General features: G+C 41.1%; 3 protein-coding genes across 5 annotated transcripts in view; 1 reads left to right on the top strand and 2 right to left on the bottom strand.

Moving 5' to 3' along the window:
* paplna (papilin a, proteoglycan-like sulfated glycoprotein) overlaps window positions 1-7426 on the bottom strand; it is a 32236-nt gene extending 24810 nt beyond the window's left edge. For both annotated transcript variants that reach the window (XM_053510153.1, XM_053510154.1), the window contains exons 1-4: window positions 7324-7426; window positions 4058-4104; window positions 3910-3973; window positions 3415-3518 (exon numbers count right to left, since the gene is read on the bottom strand). In XM_053510153.1, the coding sequence (XP_053366128.1) occupies window positions 3415-3518; window positions 3910-3966 (161 nt within the window). In that variant the 5' untranslated portion in view covers window positions 3967-3973; window positions 4058-4104; window positions 7324-7426. The remainder of the gene's footprint in view (window positions 1-3414; window positions 3519-3909; window positions 3974-4057; window positions 4105-7323) is intronic.
* A 2488-nt stretch (window positions 7427-9914) lies between these two features.
* psen1 (presenilin 1) lies at window positions 9915-19994 on the bottom strand. Of its 2 annotated transcripts, none has more exons than XM_053510404.1 (11): window positions 19874-19994; window positions 18469-18553; window positions 17096-17367; window positions 16708-16849; window positions 16506-16573; window positions 15994-16214; window positions 14607-14705; window positions 14415-14501; window positions 14041-14208; window positions 12950-13068; window positions 9915-11410 (listed from the first exon to the last, which is right to left on the bottom strand). In XM_053510404.1, exons 2-11 carry the CDS (start codon window positions 18502-18504, stop codon window positions 11255-11257), a joined length of 1368 nt encoding a protein of 455 aa, XP_053366379.1. In that variant the 5' UTR covers window positions 18505-18553; window positions 19874-19994; the 3' UTR covers window positions 9915-11254. The 2 variants fall into 2 exon arrangements, with proteins under 2 accessions (XP_053366379.1, XP_053366380.1); XM_053510405.1 differs by lacking the exon at window positions 19874-19994 and adding an exon at window positions 19811-19833.
* Window positions 19995-20624: 630 nt separating this feature from the next.
* On the top strand, window positions 20625-25104 carry adi1 (acireductone dioxygenase 1). Its single transcript, XM_053509623.1, has 4 exons — window positions 20625-20818; window positions 23696-23815; window positions 23904-24083; window positions 24173-25104. The coding sequence occupies exons 1-4, from the start codon at window positions 20693-20695 to the stop codon at window positions 24287-24289; spliced, it is 543 nt and encodes a 180-aa protein (XP_053365598.1). The 5' UTR covers window positions 20625-20692; the 3' UTR covers window positions 24290-25104.
* The last annotated feature ends 131 nt before the right edge of the window (window positions 25105-25235 follow it).

Genomic DNA, 25235 nt, shown 5'->3' with positions numbered 1-25235 from the left:
AAAACGCCTGATCCGTGTGGACGAAACGGCAATACGATAAAAAATGTCTTCGTATACAGCGAAACGCGTCTCCGTGTGGACAGGCCCTGACTCTCTTTCTCAGCAGGCAGGCGGTGTGTGTGTGTGTGTGTGTGTGTGTGTGAGTGAACTGGCACGGTGTCAAATTACACGCGTGCACACACATAACGACAGACCCAAACACACACACACACACACACACACACTCGGCATCTGCGCGCATAAACAAAAACACTTATCTGTCAGGATTTATTTTTACTTTTTTTTTAAAGATAAAGTACAGGTTGATTTTGTTTAATTTTTTACTTTATATTTTGTATTCATTATTTTTATGTATTTATTTTTTTGGTCTGTAGAACGATTAATTTGAGTTTCTATTATTTCTAATGAGAAAATTTAATTTGGTTTACGAATGTTTTGGAATACGAGCCCACTTCCAGAACGAATTATGCTCGTAATCCAAGGTTCCACTGTAAAGACGTCCGTGCATCAGTCTAGTGTGTGAGGTGAGAGCAACTACATTAGAGCATACAGAGGCTTGCGTAAGTATTCACTCCCCTTGACAGATTTTATACACTTTGGAAAGCTACAAAAGGGAAAGGAGGAGTAATAAGTAAAAACATAAAGGTTCTGCAAACATAAAGGCTGAGTGTGTATCTAATTTCACATACACACACACACACACACACACACACACACATCTCCATGTACATAAGATATATTATTTGTTAGTTTAGCAACAGATATAAGAGCAGTGTGTGTGTGTGTGTGTGTGTGTGTGTGTGTGTGTGTACTCTCTGAGCAGTTTATATTAAGTGAGTGCGGTACCAGGTCCTGTAAAGACACACACACAGAGCAGAAACCTGGCCTTTAGTATATGACTTTTCACACAGGCGGCTGAAATTATATTATGCCGCCTATAATATGAAATAATATTTGTTTAATTGCATATGTGACAAAATAAAAAAGCTTAATTTAATCAACATGTTGGGGGCAGTGGTGGCTCAGAGGGTTAAGACACTGAGTTACTGATCGGAAGATCGGTGGTTCGATCCCCAGCTCCACCAGGTTGCCACTGTTGGGCCCTTGAGCGCGGCCCTTAACCCTGTCTGGACCAGGGGCGCTGTATCATGACTGACCCCAGTTACAATGTTGGGATACATGAAGAAGGAATTTCACTGTGTTGTGATGTATATGTGACAAATAAAGGCTTAACTTAAAGGTGTGCTAGTTTCATCTCACTCAGCAACAGGATCAAGTCTCATGTGTGTGTGTGTTTGTGTGTGTGTGTGTCTGTTAGTGCCATGGTTCTTGAGTGTGGTCTGGGTGTTTCAGGGATCCTGGATCTTTTTTATATATTTATTTACACACATTAATGGAAATCATCACACAGTGTAACAGTAAGATTATTATATCTGAAGTTCTTATAACAGAATCAATTAAAAACAAGCAGAAATATAAACTATAAATTAATTTAGTGTAAGTGAAGCGGGGATTTTAGTGCATTACATTTAGTCTTATTTACTGTAAGACTAAAGATTAAAGACTGAAGAGGGACAACCCATGTGAGATGTAATAAGAGTTTATCAGAGGGACAACCCACGTTAGATGTTTTGGAGATAAAGTCAGAGAGGCCAGATTGAGGTGGTTTGGACATGTTTAGAGGAGAGATGGTGAATATATCGGTAGAAGGATGCTGAGGTTGGAACTGCCAGGCAGGAGGTCTAGAGGAAGACCAAAGAGGAGATTTATGGATGCAGTGAGAGAGGACATGAAGTTAGTTGGTGTGAGAGAAGAGGATGCAGAGGATAGGGTTAGATGGAGGCAGATGATTCGACCCCTGATAGGGAACAGCCGAAAGACAAAGAGGAAGACATTTAGTCTTATTTAAAGGTTTGTTGTTAGTCTTTAAGGTCCTCCCTTCGAGGGGTGGCCACAGAGGACCAACTGATCTGCAGAAGATCTTGGCACAGGTTTTGCTCCGCCCCTTCCTGAAACAAACCTCCCATTTTACCCAGGCTTGGGATCACCACTGCATCTGGCTGGAACCCAACTCAGGCCTTCTACACGGGAGATGAGAAACCTGCGGCTGAGCCACCAGTGTCCCTTTAGTCCTATTTCACGTTAAGAGGTGCTAATGTATTTACTGTTCATGCAGCGAGCAACCTGAGGTCACTTCCCAAACTCTGTGTTGAGGAGACAGTCCTGTGTTCCACAGGAGGAGTTCTGATTCTAACACCAGTTATAAGACAGAGAATGATAAGAACTCTGATCCTGAGAGTTTTACTGATTCTGAGACCAATTCTGACGCTCACACTGATCCTCTGATCCTGAGATGGAAATTCTGCTTTGGGTTTCACATTGCATCGTTTGAAAGATCTGACACATCTGCATATCCACACTATACAATTCTACAGTTTGTGAGACATGTAAAAACACACACACACACACACACACACACACACACACAGCTTCAGTGTGTATTCCCGTTCCTTGGGGCTAAATCCTAACAGTCAGGTGGTGAGACCAAAAACCATCTGCTAATGTTGTATTAGTCTGTAATTAGTTACCAGTTTTACCACCAAACACGGCAAGTAAACTGGATCAGAGTTTAATGTAGCTTTAAGGTTCATGTCGCAACATTAATCCTAAAGTTTCACAATGTTTCAGTAAGACAACTTAATGCAGTAAGTGTGTGTGTGTGTGTGTGTATGTGTGTGTGGGTGTGTTGGTGGGGGGGCGCAGGACTGACAGATGAGAAAACTCATCATCAGATGCAAGAGAGAACATGCAAACCAGATTCCAGCTCGGGCAAGATTTATGGGCACGACGCTACAGCGAGCCAGCCTCCTCACACACACACACACACACACCTACACACACACACCTACACACACACACCTACACACACACACCTACACACACACACACACACCACGCTGAACTTATCCAAAATCACAACATTACAGACGGCTGCAGTGACATTACTGTACGTTACTGTACGATCTAAACACACGGGGAAATCTTCAGGGTTTTTTAAATAAAATCAGTTTTTTTTAATAGATTTTTATGGATTATAAACACAAGTCTACTCCCCTCTGCCTCCACAGTAACCTGAGCTCCGGGATCTGACGACTTCTTGTTTTCAGTCTAAAACAAAGTTTGGGAAACGTCCTGTTTTTGCAGTAAACTTTAATATTTCGTGTCAGCTCGGTCGAGGTGTGAGCTCTCTTTCAAAAACTGATACGAGCTTTTTTTTTTTTCTTTTTTCTTTTTTTACAGAACTCAGTCGTGTGCCCGAGCCTGTCCTGACACACCCAGGATTTCTCACCAACACATAAACAGACACTTATAGACATGATGCTGCCTAATTATGTGCATGAATCGTCTGCTTACCGCTGACTCACACACAGTCTGGTCCTCACGGTCACGCCGATGCCACACGAGCGACTGCACTCTCCATACGGCCCCCATTCGGCCCAGTAATCAGCACCCGGCATCTAAAACACGCCGCAGGAACAACAGGGTTAATCTGTGCGTTAACAACTCGAAAGCAAACTGTAGATAAATCTAAACAAACAAATAAAATATAGATTCATTTTACACATACATGGCAATACTCATTACATTTCTTTTCCCCAAAGATAATAGAATGAGAGAGTTAAAATGTAAATGATTTGGCTACCGGCTCAGACACAAGCCAGAACACAGCGTGCACTGATTTGAGTCGTAACTACACCTGTTAAAGACCTGAACAAGATTAACTGCATGTCACACCCGACGCCAGAACATTCGAAATATACATATGACTTTAAATAAAGGCTGATTAAGTTAGAATCTTCTGCTGTGACTCTCACTAGTTTATCGCTTCTGATACGTCACGTCACTCACCATGAGCACCGGAGCCAGGAGCATCTGCATGGAGGTCACGGCCAACAGCAGCTTCATCTCTTTACTGCAGAAGAACGACAATGTTGTTAAACATTAATATAAACGTCAAGACCAAAACCTTCATACGAAAAGCTGAGCACCAGTTTACCTGTTTTTTTGTTCACAGCTGCTTAATTTCTCATACAGACACAAATCCTGCAGCAAATAAAAACAGATTCGAGCATTAGTTAGTTTTAATTTGGACTCACAAGACAGACATTTCAGACATCTCTCGGGTCTTTTACAGAACAGGTTTTAGACTGACCCTGTCCATATACATCCAGTTTAGTTCCAATACAGCTTTTTTTGCCATGAAGCATTAAACCCTGGACATCGTCACATGCACGGGTCATACAGTACGTGGAACAAACCATAACTGGACAGTGAGTGAGCAGACCGGACCTCAGGCCTGAACAAGGTCATAAGAATCAAAGACTCCTTAAAACATCTTCAGTAACTAGTCCAGAAGATACACTGATTCTTGGATGTGTACGTGTTCAGGGAATCCGTGTGGGATCGTCAACAACAGCAGCATGAGCGTCACTAATACAGAAGAGCCAAGCAGAAGGAGAACATCTAGAAGCATGTAGGCGGAGATGCCTCCAAACCACGTGCACCTACAGTATCTGATAAACAGTTCATTGAGGTGGCTGTTGTGTGAGTCTGTAGCCCGTGGTGACGTCCTGCCTCCCTGACGTACGTTACAATATCAACCAGCGGCTCTCAGGGCAAACGCAAAAGAATCGCTTAACTGAGAGAGTTACATCCAGGGCACCTTTTAGCCCCTCCTGTAGCACCAAACTTTAACAAGCGTACTTGGTTAGATGCCACCACAAGCCACAAGAACATCTTAGATACAGAACATCATGGTTCATCTCAGGGAACTACACTGATCCACTGTAGAACTAAAACACATTATTGTGTCGTTTCCCCCTGCCCCTGTCCCCGGGGCAGATCCAGCTCTTTGGGGTTCGAGTCTGGAAGATGAATCAACAACCTCTATCTCTTGGTCATCTGAACTTTCTCAGCAGTTTGTGTTACACACCGCACTCAACAACACTGTTCTTGTAAGAATGCTCCCGAACAGATGACCTTCATGTCTTAAAATAACAACCGACTGTTGCGGCTGTTGTTGTTACTTAATGACCTGATGCCAAACATAAGTTTGTAAAAATCCAGGATTCGTATACAACGTAGTAAATAAATCACAAGACAAAAAACTCTGAATTAAAAGGGGTGTACAAACTTTTGACTGGTCCTGTGTATTTGAAGGATAAACATTATTCAACTGTCTTGACATCTGGTGGATGTGAGGAGCACAGCGTGTGATCCAGGCCGCGGTGCGAGTCCCTGTGACCTGTGGACGGGTCGGTTCCTCCTGGACGTCCTCAAATCAAACCTACAGATGGTCAAAAGTCCTCCATCCTGTTGGAGCTTCAAGGAAACAAACACTTCCTCTCTCACTGTCTATTATTACTTGTCTTTATTGCTTTGACGTCCTGAACACAAATTCCTTTGATGATCAGTTTGATATAAACCGGTGACTCGCGCTGCAGCAAAACTACTTCCAGTTTTTCTCTTTTAAAAAAAACTAATCAACACCTTCTGACACATTTAAAGTTTAAACTGATTTTGTTACGATTGAACTGAAAAGTTACTGTTGAATATTATAAACTTATTCCAGATGTCTTTTGTTAAATCAGGACCTGGTTTGTTTTTATGATGCCACAGTATGAGGACGACACGCCCAGTAATAATAAAGGCGACCCGTCCTCCGTCTGCGACCTGCAGCCCCGTGGAGAAGCACATTTTCATACCAACGGTCAATCGAGTTTGGCACCACATTAGTCAGGAATCTGTAGAAATCCAAAACACACAACCGCAGCCAAAGTACACACTGATTCAGAGAGAAAAAAGGGAAACTTGTGGAGGACAGCCCGGGGCGGTACCCAAGCCACCGCTGCCAGTGTGTGCATGCTCATGCCTGTCAGCTTTCATCTGCATGTGTACTGCAAATAATTAATATCAGCGCCTGGAAGATACGAAGTTTGGGATTTAAAAACGTTGACTGTTTAGTGATTATAGAACCCATGAGGTGTTGAGATCAGAGCTGGAGGAAAGTCCACGCTGTGTTTAATGAGGGTGTGTGTTCAAGACTATTAGATCAGCTCTGAGTCTCAGACCCAGAAAGTATCCAAACACACACACACACACACACACACACCATTAGTTCACCTGATATCTAATGGAACGCGCTGTACTCGGTGTTTTCCTGAATTCCGCCTGCACACACACCCACTGACACTCCAACACAAACCAGAAGCATTAAGTGTCTCCTGTGAGAGTCTCAATCAGACCAGACGACGCTGAAAAATACCAGGATGCAGCGTGAAGGGTGTGGTGGAGGATGTAGTGCAAAAGTTTATATACCCTCAGGACAACAAAAGTAGATCAGGAACCTTGTGATTGTTTTTATATTTATATTTATATTTATATCACTATCTGTCACGTCTAAACATAAACAGAGCACTTAATATAGATTACTAATGTTCAAAAGTTTTCACCCCGTCCCCTTTTCTTGGTTAGTGATATAAATAGTCTCTAATAACTCGTCCACTCGTTATAATCGTCTCCGCCCTCTTTTGTGTCTCAGGTCCTTTTGAGCTCCAACATTCAGCCGGGATTCGTTTTTATGTCTCTGGGGGAAACTCTTTCACATTAACTTTATAATCTACATATCAGTTCTATCTCTGTTTCATACCTTCTTACAAAGTAATGCTGGAGGTCATTAAAAACAACAACAACAACAACAACAACAACAACAAACAAAAAGAACCTAAACGTTCACGTCTGTAGATTAAAACATCTGCATCATCTGTAACAAACACATTTCAGCTGAACCGTGAGAAAGTAAACACACACACACACGTTACTGTGTCCAGTACTCCAGTGAGGGTCAGAAATATGTGAACGCTGTTAGAGTTAATAAGGAATCACATGGAGTTTAATACAAACTTTAATAACTTTAACTGTTTAAAACTTTATAGATTAAATGATCAGTTTATAGAAATGTACAACTTTAAACCTCCAGTATAACACACACACACACACACACACACACACACTAATGTATTAATGAGATCTGTTCTACAGTAATATATTTATAAACACACACACACACACACACACACACACACACACACACTAATGTATTAATGAGATCTGTTCTACAGTAATATATTTATAAACACACACACACACACACACACACACCCACACACACACACACATGTTTATTTAGTCTGTAGTTTAAACACTGAAGATCTAAAATAAAGGAAATGAAACTAAAGACACATGAGAGACTCTGAGACTTACAGCTCCTCTGTCCCGCTCTGTCCCGCTCTGTCCCCGGTGTGTGTGTGTGTGTGTGTGTGTGTGTGGTCAGTCCTCCCCGGTCTCCGGCTGCAGTGGGACTGGACCTCACCTCCTCCTGACTCGGAGCTGCTCCTAAACCCGGGATGTAGCGCGCGCGCTCCGTACACACACAGTGGGCGGGGCTTCGGGGATTTAACACACACACGCGCACGCACACGCGCGCGCTCCGGTCACACAATAGTGATGAGACAATAAAGAGAATAAAGTTTTTCCTTAAACATCATAAACAAAGTGAGACTTCTAGAGATATGATACTCAGGGGTACACATACTTTTGGACATTTATTTGTATATAATTTTTGTGAACTGCTGACAATATTTCTCCTAAATTCAAACTCTATCTGTTGTTATTTAGAGTGTATATTTAAAGCAAGTGACGTCATCACAACACATCAGAACAACCCAAGATCATGCAGAACTTTAATAATTCAAATAAAACAAAATAAAAACAATCTGTAAACAAATACATGGAGTTTGCTTGTTTTCTCCCCGTGCTCGGTGGGTTTCCTCCTGGTACTCCAGTTTCCTCCCACAGGTCTAAGACACGCTGGTTAGGTTGATTTAGTTCCCAAATTGCCCATAGTGTGTGTGTGTGTGTGTGTGTGTGTGTGTGTGTGCCCTGCGATGGATTGGCACCCTGTCCAGGGTGTACCCCACCTCGTGCCCTGAGTCTCCTGGGATAGGCTCCGCCCCCGTGACCCTGAGTACAGGATAAAGCGGTACAGAAGATGAGTGAGAGAGTGTAAACAAATAAGCTTTGACTAAATAACATTAATAAATCAGTATTTGGTGGAATAATAACCCCAATCTGGAGTTCCAGTGTTTTGTCTCTCCACCAGTTCTTCACGTTGGGTGACTTTATATCAGTGTTTATGCAAAAAAGCAAACAGCTCAGCTTTACTTGATGGTTTGCATGCTTATTGTGGTCTCTTTTTTTTTTCTTACAGTGCGTATACTGTATATATTTACACACAGTCACAGTCACGTCTTTGCTCCAACTCGGAGTCATTAGAGGAAGAATATGATGCATGTGATGTCAAACACAAAACAAAAGCCAACACAGCTTGTTAAAAAAATAGTTCATAAGAGTCATAAAGAAAAATTGTCAAACTGTCATGAGATGCACCATGGGAAATCCGCATTCATTCATCGAGAATATCTTAATTTGTAATATTCCAAACCTAAAATACAAACCTTTTCTATTATTTCCAAAAAAAACAAAAAAAACACCATCATCACTTTCACCTGGGTTTCATTAAACGAGTAACTGAAACTCTATCACTCACTCTTTACAACAGACACCCGAACCCCAACCTACAGACTGAGGAACTGTACAATACATTCATACTGTACATGAAACCACCGAAGCCCCAATGGATCCCACAGAAAGGAAAATATTACCATGTTTCCAAAAGTAGCTCCCTAATTTCACGGTTGTGCCAACTTTAGCTGCGTTTAGGAGAAAAAAAGTGAAAAATATACGCTTGTAGCTGCACTGAGCCACTTGAGGTTAAGTCACACCAACAGCATGTGTGCTGTGCTCCAGCTGTGAGTTTAGCAGGTCTGATGATGGAAAGGTGGATCTGTGTCTGCCTCTGGGAGTCTCTTTTCTGTGCAACGATAAAAAATATCACAAGTCAGATGAAAAGGCAGGATGAAGCTTATCGGTCCCCCGAGTTTATCTTCCATTAACTGGCTTGCAGGGAAAAAATCTATCTGAACATATGATTCTCGCTCACTATATACATTTCACATGTAGAGGTCAGTTAAAGGGTCAGTGGGGGGAAATCGTGCTGCATTTCTAATGGGTTTTGAACTACCATACATGGGATGTTTCACTGTAACTCTTCCATTTCTCAGGCATTAAACGATGCGTGTGCAAGTTTCATGATGACCGTTTTCATCTGATAATCCTCCTCTAATTTCGCCGCAGACGTCATGCTGTGTGCACGAAAACACGAGTCTCACAAATGGGAAACATGTGTGAACCATCACCACTAATAATTGATTCATTGGGTCTAAAAGTAAAGAAAAAAATCTGATTCCTTTCTGTATAATCCACTTTAAAACAATCAGAAAAGACGTTCACATCGTCACAGCATTCACACGCACTTAAAAGAACACAGAGCCCATCACAATAGAGTCAGTGTTGCTGCTCGTCCAGCTCCACACGGTGAGAACTAATAGGTTCAGAGAGACGGGCAAACTGCCAGCTTCATTCAGGTTACACAGAACACCGACGCTCCAGTATTCATCAGAGTTCTCGTATTGTTCCTGCAGTCTGCCAGGCCCTTACAGTAAATAAATAACGGTGAGTCAGACTTCATCGCTCGTGGTACACTACAGGAGGACTGCTAACACTGAGGCTTTTTATCAGACTGACCGTCACACACTTACTGCTCAGAGTCCAGGATGCTCATTAAAACATTATTCATTTTAAATTAAGTGTGAATTTTCTGTACAGTTACAGGAGATTTCTATTATACTCACCTCAACCTGTTACAGAAGACACTGAAGCGAGGGGAAAAGAAATGTGCTCAAAGAGCTTCTCCTTTATTCAAGAACTTTAAAGGTGGTTATAAACCATTTACAAAAACAATCATGATACTGTTCTGTAGGAAAAGAATGCTGAAATTAACGAGGGCTGAGAGGTAATAGTACAGGGTGTCACAAACATCTCAATACATCAGGGAAATAAACAGACACACAGAGGCGGGAATCAAACCCTCACCACCACTGTGATGCCAGAAATTAACACCTTTTAGCAAAATGTCTTCCATAATCTTATATACATATATATTTTTTAGACAGCCTGTAAGAAAGGCTTGGACAAGATCATATTAAAATAATTTTCATGGCTGGATTTTAAAAAATGCATCTAAAGTACACACACACAGAGTAGAAGAGACTCCATGTGTGATTACAAAGAAACATTTTGTAAAGTTATATTTTGCTAAAATTGTTTCGCTGGAGACTTTTGTGACGCCCCGTATAAACACAAACAAATCAACAACACAGAGACAAAAACAATGACATTTCCACAAACTTTGGTGAAGGTTACTCCGAGCACTGCACGTATAATACATTCCAAAAATGATGCTCTCAGGAGCCGAGAGCAGAACAGTAGCCTCTACCTTTTTAATTAACACAACCTGCAGCGATAAGTCACTATAATCTTAACTAACACACACGGTTGGACTGTGCCAGTGTTCAACTCCATACCATTAATCTAAACACACTACAGATGGGGGAAAAAAAAAGAACAAACAAACAAGTGTTCAGTACCAACCACTTAGTCAAAATCACTAACAAATTACAGATCACTGAAGTAATGCTTTGTACACGTACATAGAAAATCTAGAGTCTGTTGCACGTTCGGATCCAAATACGGTTCCGTTTAATACAAACGCAGTGTAGAGTCCGTCAGCAACCCAGAAGCAAGCCATGCATTTATTTATTTTCCCTTATCCAGTTATTAGAAAACATTCGTTCGTGTAAGTTAAATAGGACTTTTCTTTTGGTAATTAACCATTTTGCTAAAATCATCCCCATTTCACATTGTCTTTCTCTCTCCTAAACAACTGCTACACGTTTACCACAAATGCCAGTGTCAGTATTTCGGGTCATTGAAGAGATGCTGCATTTAGCAAAAATAAAAAATAAAATTATATTATGGGAGGAATGAATTAAATGAGGTCCCACTCCAAACTTAAGGAAAATAATAATAATCTTATTCAAGTCACAGGCGTCACCGAGGACTCGGTGCAGTGGGGAAAGTGTCTCCTCTCCCCCCCGTTCCTGCTGTTGTTCAGGTCCTCTGTGGGACGACCAGAGTGTGAAGCGATGTTGTAGGACAGCACGGTCTCTTTGTGCTATATGTAGAACTGGTGCACGGCTAACTGGTCCATGAACGGGCGCACCAGGTTGTCTGTGGCGAAATAGAAGATCAATCCGAAGGTAATGGAGATGGGAAGGGCTGGGAGGGCTTTCTTAAAGATGGCCAAGAGCAAGAGTGTGAGACACAAACCCTGCAAATACGAAGAAAAACATAAATCATTCTCATCTGATGTTAAATGCAAAACACAGAAATGAAAAAAAAAAGGTTACCAAATAGATGTAAATAAAAAGAGAAACCGCTAGGGAAGGAAATAGATCAGTACACATACTGTCTCGTGTAAAAGTACTAATATAGAATTGAAGTAATGGAGAGCAATATTGAGCAAGCAACAAGAGCAACATTTCATACAAACTTAATTCTTTTGATTGTGTAAAGCTGCTTTGTGATGATGTAAATCGTTAAAAGCGCTATACAAATAAATTGAAGCAATAGTGAAAATATCTGAACGTGACTGAGGTGTTCCTTGATGCCCAGGCGCGCCCTACCCTGCTGTTAAATCAGTGCTTCGGTTTAAACCCCCGGGGTTCTGCCTGTACAGACTGCATTTGCTGTTACAAAAGAATAAACCAAATAAGACCAGAGAGCGGACTACACAAGGTCCTTAAAGATAAGTTATTAAAACAAACTTCTACTAAAATGCTGGAAAGGTCTGAGAGATGAGAATGAACTGATACTGCATTATTATTTACTTTAGGACTACGCCGCCAATACTTTCGCTCATCCGAAAACTGGGTGATTTGCCACTATAGGTGACGGCTCCAAGTTAAATCTGTGTGTAAATATCCGGAGATAAAACCATCTGTTGTTTCATTCGTCGTTTGAACTCAACCTCATTTGTCTCTAGTGCAAGGGGGGTGGGGGGTGGGGGTGGGGGTGCTGAGGACCAATAGTTTTGGACAGGATGTGTAGACTACAACAACTGTTAAAGACACTGCAGAGATCAGAGTTGATTGTCCTGCCCATGAGCCACCCCAGTCACTGAGTGCACGTGTGTGTGTGTGTGTGTGTGTGTGTGTGTGTGTGTTCTCCTTCAAAGTCGAGGGTTAATCTTCCCTTTGTGCTGATTCGTTTGTTTGCTATTACTCATCATCTACGTGCCTTACTGTAAAGTCTATTCATCACTCCGTCTAAACATGGACCCGGGACAAACTTATGATTCAATCCGCTTGGATAAATATGCTGGAATTAATCCATTACTAACTGACGTCAGGTCTTTCGATCTGCTTGGATACACTATTGATTATGTCATTCAGAGCAAGCAACACATCTGGAAACTGGAATGTTTCTTTCTTTCTATATTTCTTCCTATTCAATCATATATTTTTAGATATTTTTAATTAAACTTCATTAATCTTCAGTAACCGCTGTGTGTCAGAGTGGAAACACCTCTGAGTATAAATACTTACACATCACTGTGTGCACATGTACTGTACATTATTCACATCTAACAACAATTTACAGTAGCCGCTCCACATGTTTGCTTGTTTTTGGGAGTTGGCAGGAAACCTGAGCACCTGGAGGAACCTCGGAGGTCATGTGACTCTATAGACAGACAGTAAGCCAAGCTCAGGCTTGAACCAGACCGTCGAGTTGTGAGGAAGACGTCCTGCTTCACCACCAGTACACAACAATAATAATAACAATGCAGATGTGCGGGTGGATTCCTTACAATAAGAATGGCCACAAAGCAGGCTAGCGTTGTGTTCCAGTCCCCGCTGGCTGTAGCTGAAGCCTTTCCCACCAGCATACTGTAGAAGATGAAGTCACCAAGTCCTAGCTTTACACCCCCTGGAGGAATAAAAACATACATCTTAACTCTCTTACAGTTCACTCAATTCATAATAAAGAAAGGGGAATAGAACAGATTTATTATAATTCATAATAAATCTGTTCTATCAGATTTATATAATTATAAATGAGGAGCTTCTAATGCACACAAGTAAAAAGTATTAGAGGAGCAGGGCTGATGATAAAACGCTTTAATACAGATGTGTGTTTATAATCAAGGCATTAAAGCACCGCTGTATGGATCAGAGCCAAGTCCCACAGCTGGGGCAGTTAAAGCTGAAACAGAGGAGCTGTTCCCCCATTGCATCCTGAAGTGATGAACGGTCTGATCCAGACACAGGGAGTTTAACCTGTAGAGCGAGCACAAGCCTTGGTGCACGTATATGTGTATATATATTTTTTCTACAGATAAAAAGTACTACAGATTATATTGATGTTCATAAGGTTTAACATAAATGTGGGTTGCCAGATGTTTATAAGGTGGTTCAGCTGCACAACCTGAGGTTTCCAAGTAGCGTTATTCAAAGAACGTTTGGGAAAATTTCTCTGAAGTTCAAAACCAATTTTGAGTAAGATTAAAAGTATAAGCACCCCTGGCTTCACTTTGGTAAGCACGTCACTGTTACCGTGTCTGATTCAGTGAGTTTGGCTAAAGCTCATGTTATACATACAGTATATTTAAATAAAAAGAACAGACGCATGAATTAAAGCTATATTAAAACACACTCCGACGTATTTTGTATTTGTTTAAAGATAGGCAGTTCCTATAAGACACTGTTTCCTTAAAATATTGTTTAAATTTAAATTATTTGTTAAATATAATTTTTAGTTTAAAGTCTTGCATAATTACATTTTATTTAGCATTTAACATTTCCTCTATCTACACCATGTGCCATTAACACCTACATTCGGGTCCTTATACCAGTATATCAGAGTTAGGGCGTGGTGGAGCCCTGGGCCGTGGGTACTCACTCTCCTCGTCATCATCTGGGGGAGGTGGGCGCGCTGACGCCATCTGCTGGATCTGACGCCGTGATTCCTCGGTGGACTGCAGCGGGCCGAGACGATGCTCCTGTTGGTCGACCCAGTCAGGCGTGAAACCCCCTTCGTCCTCCGGCTGAGCCACTGGAGCTGTCGCAACTACAGAAGACATCAAGAGGCCTTAAAGTGAGGTCAAAGGTTAGCGCAGGGAAGAAAGTGTCAAATGTTATTCGGAAACCTTGAATACCAATTGATATTTAACAAAAATACATTTTCTGTTGCTGATGTCCCAGAGACAAACCTCCGGCCAAAACACGGCACGCGACCCCCTCTCAGCCTCTGAAGCCATCATCTTTAAAACTTACCGAGGTCCTCTTGTTTAGGAGCGGCTTCTGACGAATTATTCCTCGTCTCTGCGGTGTCCGCCATCCCGACCAGCCACACCATAGTCGCTGGGAAACACAAAGAGCAGCGTTAGTAAAACTGTACATGTGCTAATTAATGAAAAGCAGAGCTAGAACTAGGAACAGTGAATTATTCAAGTGTTAGTATTTTACAAGAGTAGATGAGTCCCGGGAACATCGGTTCGTTCCTTTCTTGAGCCGTTTCAACCAGGATCCGAAGGGGTCCTTTAGGGCACAACACGGCCAACAGGTCTGTCAGGGAAAAGCAAGAAACAAACAGTCAGTGAGTCAGATCATCTCCAGACATGAGCATGAACTCTGGGTCACTGCAAACACTAATAATTATATTTTACTGAAATTATCTTTGGTTTATTCGTACATTCTCTTACTGCTGCTGGTCTCAGAGATACCAAGCAAAAGTTTGTTGTAGCACTACAATGACAAAGTCTCTTTATCTTTAAAAGACACACTTAATCAATTTTAACGTCCCTCTAACAAAAAAAAATCTTAAGTAACACAATATAGTGGGACAGTGAACAGTGTTTTATTTTTTCTGGATCCCCATATTAGTCCGACTATGACTATCATACAGTTTACTCCTCAGCTACATACTACATACTGAGGATTATGATCATGTATGTGTAATCTGAATACATTTCCATAGAGTTAATGCTTTACTCATTTAAACCAACATAGTTACAGAGAGTAAATGAAGCATGACTGAGGACATTTCACTGTGATCCACCCGAGCGAGGTGCTTTTGTCAACACCTGAGCTGAAAAGTGCTATGGAACAGACTAAACACTGCACATGTGTAAAACAGCCTAAATCAGCCTCCCGGGACCCCGAGTCCTTATATGTGAACATTACTTTTTGGGTTCGATGCACCTTATTCTTCACTCCGTCTAACTCGGACCTGTTGTCCTCATTAGGACACACTTTATAGCCTCATAATACACTAATTAGTAAAAACACAAGAGTGTGTCAAACTCAGTTTTAAAAGACAATACTTAGATTTTATACCAAGGTCCTACTAATCCCAAATATACAGGAAAAATAAAACATGCACGCAAAATAAAAACTTAAGAGGTTCTTAAGAGGTTTAAACCTGAACCAGACAACTGATTTAGGTATTTGAGTTTAGGATGAGGCGGTCCTCACACAGGGAAAGCCAGAGCTGAACTCGTGTGAAAGTGCCACAGCACATCTATTTGTGTCTTATTGAAAACACTCCTAAAATAAACGTTTTTATCCGTGAAGATAACATTGTAGAAATGTTGACGGTGTAATTTATTACATGGGAGGGACGATCTTACAGGAAATTTGGTTCTGTTGATGAAAGCTCCTTTAGGTTGGCACTCAGGACACTATTCATCTCTTATCCTTGTTTTGTACTTTTATTAAATTATATCCTCATCTTATCTTATACTGCAGGAAGAAAAAACAACAACTTGTTTTTCAGCAGTAAATGCGGACTAAATCATTATTATCAGGAGGTTTTTTTTGCTGTTTTTGAGAGACACACTTGACATGGGCTAACCGTAGACGGAGATGACGGCGAGGATGAGCCAGGCGGTCCACTCAGGCAGGTACTTGATGAACACCAGGGACATGAGGGCACTGATCATGATGAGATAAGCCTGCTGCAGACGTAGAGGACCCTTCCAGTGCACGCAGATCATTCCCACTACACCGAAATTCCAAATGATCACCGCCAGCGTGAAGTAGTCCATGGCCACATTGTACGTTTTAAACACCTCTCTGCAGCATAGACACACACACACACACACACACACACACGTCACAGAAACATCATAACAGATCGAATCTGCTCATAGTGTAATGTGTGGAATCATCAAGAAAAACCTTGAAAACTTTTGCATGCAGCTGTGTTGTGATTCATGCAGTTTACTGGTTATAGTCTTAGAATACTTTAACAAGATCTACATCTAGCTCTGTGTGTGTGTGTGTGTGTGTGTGTGTGTGTGTGTGTGTGTGTGTGTGTGTGTGTGTGTGTGTGAGAGAGAGATGATGAACAGAGACACGACTCACAGCAGATAAACAAAGGAGAAAAAGAAGAGCAGGAGCAGCGAGGAGAAGAACAGCCAGGCGTGGATCACCTGCGATAACAACAACAACAAGTCAAAAGCAATTCATGTGCAAATGACACAGGAGTACAAACACTAAAATTATACTGAAATCAGGCTTTAATTTATACTGCTCTGTCTTCATGGACTGTTGATTTATTCCACACCTTATAGCAGCGGTACTTGTAGAGCAGAACCAGAACCAGCGTCATCACTACGATCACACTGATCATGATGGTGGCGTTGAGGATGGAGTTGACGGCGCGCTGGCCCACGGTGTCGGTGTCTTCGCGGAAAGGGGTGTAGATGCTACAGGAGCACAAAAAACAAGCCATTGTTCTATTGGCTCTCATTTTGGTACAGAACCTTCTAACCTAAGTCTTATTCATCTACTTCACAAACATGTACAAAGTGTGTATTAAATACTGTCTAAGGACCTCTGCGACCTGCACTGATGTGTTCACTCACAGAGACTCCACTTAAGTAAAACAAAACTACTTATAACTTCTATAACAACAATATTGCTGATGTGTGTGAAACAGTGTTAACACTCACAGCTGTTGTCCATCCTTTTGCGTGTAAAAGCTGACCGACTTAATGGTTGCCACGACGACCACCATGCATAGCGTGACCGGGACGAATAACATGATGACGTGCTTGGCTCCGTATTTTAGAGTCAGCTCTTCATCCTCCTCTTCCTCATTGTCGGTGACCACCTGTGGGGCGTGACTGGACGGAGGCTGGCCGTTGAGCTCCACATCCCTCCGTAACCGGGCCGAAGATCTGCCCGTGTCCGTGTGCTGGTTGGACTCGGCTCCGTCACGCGGCTGCACAGAAATGGGAGACGAGCGGAATAGTGTTACACGCTGTATTAATCACAGTTTTGCAACGTTCGGAATGATCAGGTGCTGAACTGGGCATGAGAAATAAATGAGGCTAAAATCGAAGAGAATTAAAGGGAACATAACAAAAGCATTAAAGGAATACACATCAAACTGAAAAAAAAATTTTTTTTTTTTTTTTTTTTACAGGTAATGTAATGAAATGAGACGATTTCTATGTTCACAGAGCATCCGCAAACTATTAACAGCTTCACTTTCTCCACATTTTGTTATGTTGCAGCCTTATTCCAAAATGTATTAAAATCATTATTTTCCTCAAAATTCTACAAACAATGCTCCATAATGACAACGTGAAAGGCGTTTGTTTAAAATCCCTTCAAATTTATTAAAAAAACAAAAACAAAAAAAAGAAGAGAACCTTCCCGAAGAACAACCCTCTCTGAAACACTCTACTAATTCAGGCCTGTATGGTAGAGCTGCCAGACAGAAGCCACTGCTCAGTAAAAGACACCTGAAGGACTTTTTTTGTCGTGTTTTTGCACTTTTGGACCATTCCGTTGCACTTTTATTCTATTCTATTTTGTAGGTATGGTGTATGTGTGTTCATTGTGCTTTACACTGCACAGCCACTACACAATGCCGAGTTCAGCAACCATTTCTCTCTAATACCTCATCAGCGGTAATCATCTAGGTATTTATTTTAGTAATCGTTTACCAAACGTCGTTCCTCCTAGTCGTATCAGAAATACACATCCAGGATAAACCTGTAAATCTCTGCTACTGTGGAGAGAATTACAGAGAAAAAAAAAAGGAACAAGTCCGAGCAGGAAGGCCTCCAGCTTCAGAAGGTAATGTGATCTGTAATTGCAGCTGTTCTATACTTTTTATTATATCTGTGCCACGCCCATGTGTAAAGCTGGCACTGATCTCAGAAGGGTTGGGTTAAGCACTAAAACAATCCTGATGGAGACGACCGTCACATGACCGTCCAGCCGAGAGTAAAGCAGGACAGAGGACTAATCAGTAAGCACATGACCTCGGAAACTGCATTACAGGACGAGCTATAAAACAATGTTCAGGACCTACCACATTATTGACCACCTCTGGTGCATTATCAGCCATTGATGCCTGGAAATGAGTCACGCCTCATAGAAGAGCTGAGAGAGTGTAGCTAAGGAAACAAACAAACAAACAAACAAACAAACAAACATGTAAAATAGTCAATCACAACACACAACAAATAAACAAATGTGTGTTTATATATGCATGCAATGCTGTGAAAAAGTATTTGCCCCTTCGTTAGTGTCACACTTCAATAACAGAGATCATAAAACACATTTTAAAATATCACAAAGATAATCTAAGTAAATACAAAAAGCTGTCCAAACAAGACTGGTTCTATTTAAGTGATATTTTACCATTTGTATTTACTTGGGTTATCTTTATGTAAAATATCACAATAATTTCTAAAACATCCCATAATTTTAATTCAACAATGACCACTGTTAAAAGCACTATACAAATAAAACTGAAATGAATTTAATATTTCTTTATTAAGTTACAGCTCCAGTATAAATTCAGTGTGTCGTCATGGAGAGGGAAACATGAAGTGTGTGTCACAATAAGTCATAATCGAATTGTTTTATTGTGTATTCACTCCTTATCTATTACTCACTCATTACAGCCCGTGGAAGTTAAAGCCAAGGAGGAAAATGAACACTCCATAACTAGCCCATAACTAGCCCACAACTAGCCTATAACTAGCCCACAACTAGCCTATAACTAACCCACAACTAGCCTATAACTAACCCACAACTAGCCTATAACTAACCCACAACTAGCCTATAACTAACCCATAACTATCCTACAACTAACCCATAACTATCCTATAACTAACCCATAACTAGCCCTCACACCTCTGACATAAAGAGCAATATAATAAAATGTTATTTCCTTGCACACAAAATGACGTCTAACATGCACTACAGGACACACACACACACTGCATGTCTCTGTCAGTTCTCTCTCTCCCCTGTCAGCCCTGTCTTCATCATCATCATCTTCATCATCCAACAGATAAACCGGACCCGATCTATTAACATCTAACGTTAAACCACTAACCAGCACCGAGTTACAACTAACCAGCGACTTTAGGCGACTAATTAATCAGCTGCTTATCTCACGTTAGTAAAGTTACACGTCAAATACTTCACACAAACAATGTACAAAACAATTAACACCAAAAATACACTAATGTTTCACTAAACACCACAAACACAGCTAACCGGCTAACGAGCTAATCACTGGAGCCGTTACATTCGCGAGCTAAACACCACACAGAGCTAACGGCTAACCCGAGTTAGTACCTGACACAAACACAGAGAGAGAGAGAGAGAGAGAGAGAGAGAGAGAGAGAGAGAGAGAGTACCGTCGTTATTAAAGTGTTTATGTTATTAAAAGCTTTATTATACACTGTAAGGCGTATACAAACCTCAGATTCCTCCTGACCGACAAACCGCACATTCAGCCCGCGTCCAAATAACCCCGCTCCCCATCACCTAGTGCCCTACAGAGGGAGCGGAACCCGCCGTACCGACTGCACTAAAGTGAGCACTAGGAAGGTTGGTTGATACTGAGCCTGTAAAGCCGGAAACGGTGGCGCAAACTGGGCTTTTCCGTAAAGAGTTACTTCCGCCAGACGACAAAACAAAAGTCATCCGATGTTTTTTGTTTTTTTTAAGAGGGAGGGGGGCTTTGTAAAACTTTGCGGAAGTATTTAATTTAAGTTAGATTAAACTTTAAACAATCAAACCTAGTTTTATTATAATAGACAATATAAATGTTTTAAAATAGATGTACAGGTTAAAGAAAAAAAGCACAAGATGAAAGTTTAATAAGTTTGAGAAAAACTGAACAAAATGTATAAGTTCCTTCTTCCTATTTCTTAGTTGCGTTGTATCTACAAGTTAGTCATATTTGTCTTATAACATTCCAGATGTTCATTTAGTGTAGGGTAGTGCTATATTAAAATTCTAATAGTAATTCTATTCTAACAGTATAGCATAGTTTAAAAATTTTAAATTGATCTTTAAAAAAGGAGGCTAAATAAATGCAATATAGTTTTGCATTATTATTATTATTATTATTAATAAACTTTAAAACAAACTAGTGTTCTTACGACTTCATATTCGTAAAAAAATTATTAAACTCTGTAGAAGACAGAGGGCTTTTATTTTGAAAAGTGTGGTCATGTGACAGGCGGAGGTTCGGGTCGGGGTCTGGGGCTCTGCAGTGAGCAGTGTGGATCAGGATGTCGGGGTTGCAGGCTTGGTACATGGACGGGTCCACTGAGGACCCCAGACTCCCACACAGACTGCAGCCTGACCGGCCTGTCGGCCTACAGGAGCTGCAGGAGCTCGGGGTCTGGTACCGCAGGGTGAGACACACACACACACACACACACACACACACAAACTTTCTCTCTCTTACACACACACACACACACACACAAACTTTCTCTCTCTTACACACACACACACACACACACAAACTTTCTCTCTCTCTTACACACACACACACTTTCACTCTCTCTCTCTCTCTCTCACACACACACACACACACACACACACAGTCATCACGTGAATCACACACAGTACTAACACTAATCACAAAGTAAGTGCAGGACTCTAAATCTGCTCATCTTGTGTGTGTGTGTGTGTGTGTGTGCCCTCAGATTTTTTCAGATTTCTTTTTGTCATCAGGTGACAAATTAACTTTGCATATTCATTACATCATCATGCTCATTTGCATATGAAGTGTGACAGCACTGAGAGTTAGAGTTTATTAGAAGTATGCATGTGCAATATTGATGTTTTCCTGCTCATGATTAACATAATTATAATTAAAACACACGGCATCAGGGCTGAGGATTGATCAGTACTGTCACCTCACACCTCCAGGGTGTGGGTTTGACTCCCACCTCGGGGGCTGTGTGTCTGTGGAGTTTCCATGTCCTCCCTGTGCTTGTGTTTCCTCTGGGTACTCTGGTTTCCTTCCACACTCCAAGGACATGCAGATTAGCCTAAATGACCTTCCCAAATTGCCTGTAGTGTGTGTGTGTGTGTGTGTGTGTGTGTGTGCACACCCTGTGATGGTGTGGCAGCCCATCCCGTCTCGTGCTCTGGGTCCCCTGGGATTGGCTCCAGGCACCACGTGACCCTGTACACAGGATTAAATAGTGTAGACGACGCGTGAGCGAGTATTAAAAACACGAGGAACACTTACAGGATTCACTCCGGAGTAAAAAAAAAATCAGGAAAGTCCAGCACCTCCGCCATGTCAGGTACAGAAGAGTGTGATAACTTTAGCAGCTGTGCAGCGCTCACATTGTGACTCTGCTGTTGGAGTGTGAAGCTCAGACACAAAATGTGTAAAGATTGGCAGGTAATGTAATAAAATCATTATATTTATATTTAATTATACTAGGCTTATATAATTAGATACGGCTCTTGATTACTAATCAGAAGGTCGGAGGTTCGAGCCCCAGTACCAGTGGGTCCCACTGTTGAGCCCTTGAGCAAGTGCCTTTAACCCTATCTCCCCCAGGGGGCGCTGTATCCTGGCTGACCCTGCGCTCTGACCACGGCTTCCTAACAGGGTTATGCAAAAAAATAAAAATAATCATATACCTGCGCTTGTTTTGTGGATATAAAATGAATATGGCAGGACTAACTGTTAAATAGTACTGTGCAAAAGTCTTCTTTATATTAAAGTAAATTAAATGATGTAGATTAAATTAAATAAGCAGAAACAAATATTTTACTGCGACAGGCTGCAAAGTGTTTAAAGTTCAGTGTTTGTGTAAGAACGTCAGCAGCGACCTCATTTCCCCTCTCGTCTGTTCCAACCATTCAGCATCAGCAGTATAATAATCACCTCCTAATCATCTGTCATCATCTGCACCCAATTTCTTACTGGTTTAATGCCTTAAGGTAGATGATTTCTCATGTTTTATACACTCACCTAAAGGATTATTAGGAACAAAACACTAATACAGTGTTTGTTCGCCTTCAGAACTGCCTTAATTCTACGTGGCATTGATTCAACAAGGTGCTGAAAGCATTCTTCAGAAATGTTGGCCCATATTGATAGGATACCATCTTGCAGTTGATGGAGATTTGTGGGATGCACATCCAGGGCACGAAGCTCCCGTTCCACCACATCCCAAAGATGCTCTATTGGGTTGAGATCTGGTGACTGTGGGGGCCATTTTAGTACAGTGAACTTATTGTCATGTTTAAGAAACCAATTTAAAATGATTGGAGCTTTGTGACATGGTGCATTATTCTGCTGGAAGTAGCCATCAGAGGATGGGTACATGGTGGTCATAAAGGGATGGACATGGTCAGAAACAATGCTCAGGTAGCCCGTGGCATTTAAACGATGCCCAATTGGCACTAAGGGGCCTAAAGTGTGCCAAGAAAACATCCCTCACACTATTACACCACCAACACCAGCCTGCACAGTGGTAACAAGGCATGATGGATCCATGTTCTCATTCTGTTTACGCCAAATTCTGACTCTACCATTTGAATGTCTCAACAGAAATCGAGACTCATCAGACCAGGCAACATCTTTCCAGTCTTCAACTGTTTAATTTTGGTGAGCTCGTGCAAATTGTAGCCTCTTTTTCCTATTTGTAGTGGAGATGAGTGGTACCCGGTGGGGTCTTCTGCTGTTGTAGGTCATCCGCCTCAAGGTTGTGCGTGTTGTGGCTTCACAAATGCTTTGAAGCAACTGCCATGTGATTGGTTGATTAGATAATTGCATTAATGAGAAATTGAACAGGTGTTCCTAATAATCCTTTAGGTGAGTGTAGGTCACTGTGTGGCTTAACAAACAAAAAACATTCCTCTAAAACTGCTCAGGGACTGGAGGGGAAATGAGAGACAAAAGCGTCCTTAAGAAAGCCTGAAGAACTATTCCTCAACACTACTTTAAAAAATACAAGAAAGTCTGGAGTCTTTGAAAGCAAAATATAAAGAAATGTGACGTGGCTGGAGACAGACAGTACTGCCTTTAAAAGTAACCTTATAATTAATAAATTAAGTACCTTAAAATTTATTACAATTATGTCAGAGATCTAATTCCTTTAGGGCTTAAATTGTCTACGTTGTCACAATAGTCAGTAATAGATCTAAATCATCCATTTATAATACAGCTGTAATTCAGACGATTTAAACTCTACTCACACAGACCAGAAGTGAGCATCACCTTTAGTACTAAAGTAAACGGAACTCCTTTCTGTTTTCAGTTAAACGCTGATATCTATGAAAACGACCCTGAGCTGGAGAGGATCAGAGAGGAGAAAGGTTACTCCTACATGGACATAGTCGACATCCACCCTGATAAACTGCCCAACTACGAGGACAAAGTAGGTCACCCCAAACACCTGGAGTCTTTATAATGACGCAGCACATGTCGCCTGATACACATCAGCTGATGCGTCACTTGTCTCCCAGTTAAAAATGTTCTACGAGGAACACCTGCACCTCGACGATGAGATCCGTTACATCCTGGATGGACGAGCGTACTTTGATGTCAGAGACAAAAACGATCACTGGATCCGAATCGCCATGACCAAGGGAGACCTGATCACGCTGCCCGCGGGGATTTACCACAGATTCACCATGGATGAGACGGTAAGGCTTTGTCTTCTGAAACACATAGTTGAATTTAATTCATCTTAGATAGTTAGTATACTGTGTTTAATGATTCGCCCCCCTTTCAGAACTACACTAAAGCCATGAGGCTGTTTGTAGGCGAGCCGGTGTGGAAGGCGTACAACCGACCAGCTGATCAGTTTGAAGTTCGCAAGCAGTACGTCAATTCACTGAAGAGCTCCTGAGCAGGACGGAGATTTACAATCATATCATATATCGTAAATATAAACAAAAATATTTTTGTACATGCATTCCCATCGATCCTGACGTATTACAAAACTAGAATCATAATCAGTGCCTTGATTTAGATTTTATTCTAAAGTAAAAGTTAACTTTATCATCAAGTTATAATAACTATAATCAGTATGAGGAACAGCTCGTGAACTGTTTACATCCGATGACTGTAAATAAAATTTTAGAGCTTTATCAGTGTATTGTATTATTCTGACATGAGGCTCATGTTCCTGTTTCACACACCTACAGCGTTGAGTCCTTCATAAACACTGGCGGTTTATTTAGAGCTGTAAACTAAATGTACAGTCACATGACACACCGTACACACATTTACACACTCAATTTTAGTTTTATATACAGTGCATCTTTATAAATTGTAATACCATGTTGAAAATTGATTAAAAAAAGTGAAACTTGTATATTCTAGATTCATTACATTTAAAGTGAAATATTTAATTCCTTGTTTTCTGTTTTAATTTTGATTATAGCTTGCAGCTCATACAAATAAAAAAATCCAGCATTTTAAAATACTAGAACATTTCAAGATCTAAAAGTATTTACAGTACAGAAATTCAGAGAAATCATGTTCATTTATTCACTCATTACTCGCGCAGATCTTCTTCAGCATTACTGCCTCAGTGCGGGCGTGGCATCAAGGTGATCAGTCTGAGGTGCTGCTGAGGCGTTACTGAAGATCAGGTTGCTTTAATAGCAGCCGTCGGCTCGTCTGTTTTGTTGGCTCGGTGTTTATCTTTCTTGGATTCTGTACCTCTTCTCTTTTTCATCCAGACCTTGATTTCCAAATTAAATGCAACATTAATTTTCTGAATTATCTAAAAAGTGGAATTGATATAAGAAACACAGCAGTCGTAGCCCATTTCCTAAAGACACCCATGT

Source organism: Clarias gariepinus, chromosome 13 (assembly GCF_024256425.1).
Source record: "Clarias gariepinus isolate MV-2021 ecotype Netherlands chromosome 13, CGAR_prim_01v2, whole genome shotgun sequence".
Taxonomy (NCBI): domain Eukaryota; kingdom Metazoa; phylum Chordata; class Actinopteri; order Siluriformes; family Clariidae; genus Clarias; species Clarias gariepinus.
This window is presented reverse-complemented; position numbering and strand designations above follow the sequence as displayed.

Coding starts and splice junctions, on each gene's coding strand:
- psen1 (XM_053510404.1), bottom strand. CDS start 18,504: ATGGCTGATAATGCACCAGAGGTGGTCAATAATGTG. Junction 16,574..16,707: donor ACAAGTACCGCTGCTATAAG/GTGTGGAATAAA, acceptor TTGTTATCGCAG/GTGATCCACGCCTGGCTGTT. Junction 14,706..15,993: donor CGCCGTCATCTCCGTCTACG/GTTAGCCCATGT, acceptor TTTCCCTGACAG/ACCTGTTGGCCGTGTTGTGC.
- adi1 (XM_053509623.1), top strand. CDS start 20,693: ATGTCGGGGTTGCAGGCTTGGTACATGGACGGGTCCACTGAGGACCCC. Junction 23,816..23,903: donor TGCCCAACTACGAGGACAAA/GTAGGTCACCCC, acceptor CTTGTCTCCCAG/TTAAAAATGTTCTACGAGGA. Junction 24,084..24,172: donor GATTCACCATGGATGAGACG/GTAAGGCTTTGT, acceptor CCCCCCTTTCAG/AACTACACTAAAGCCATGAG.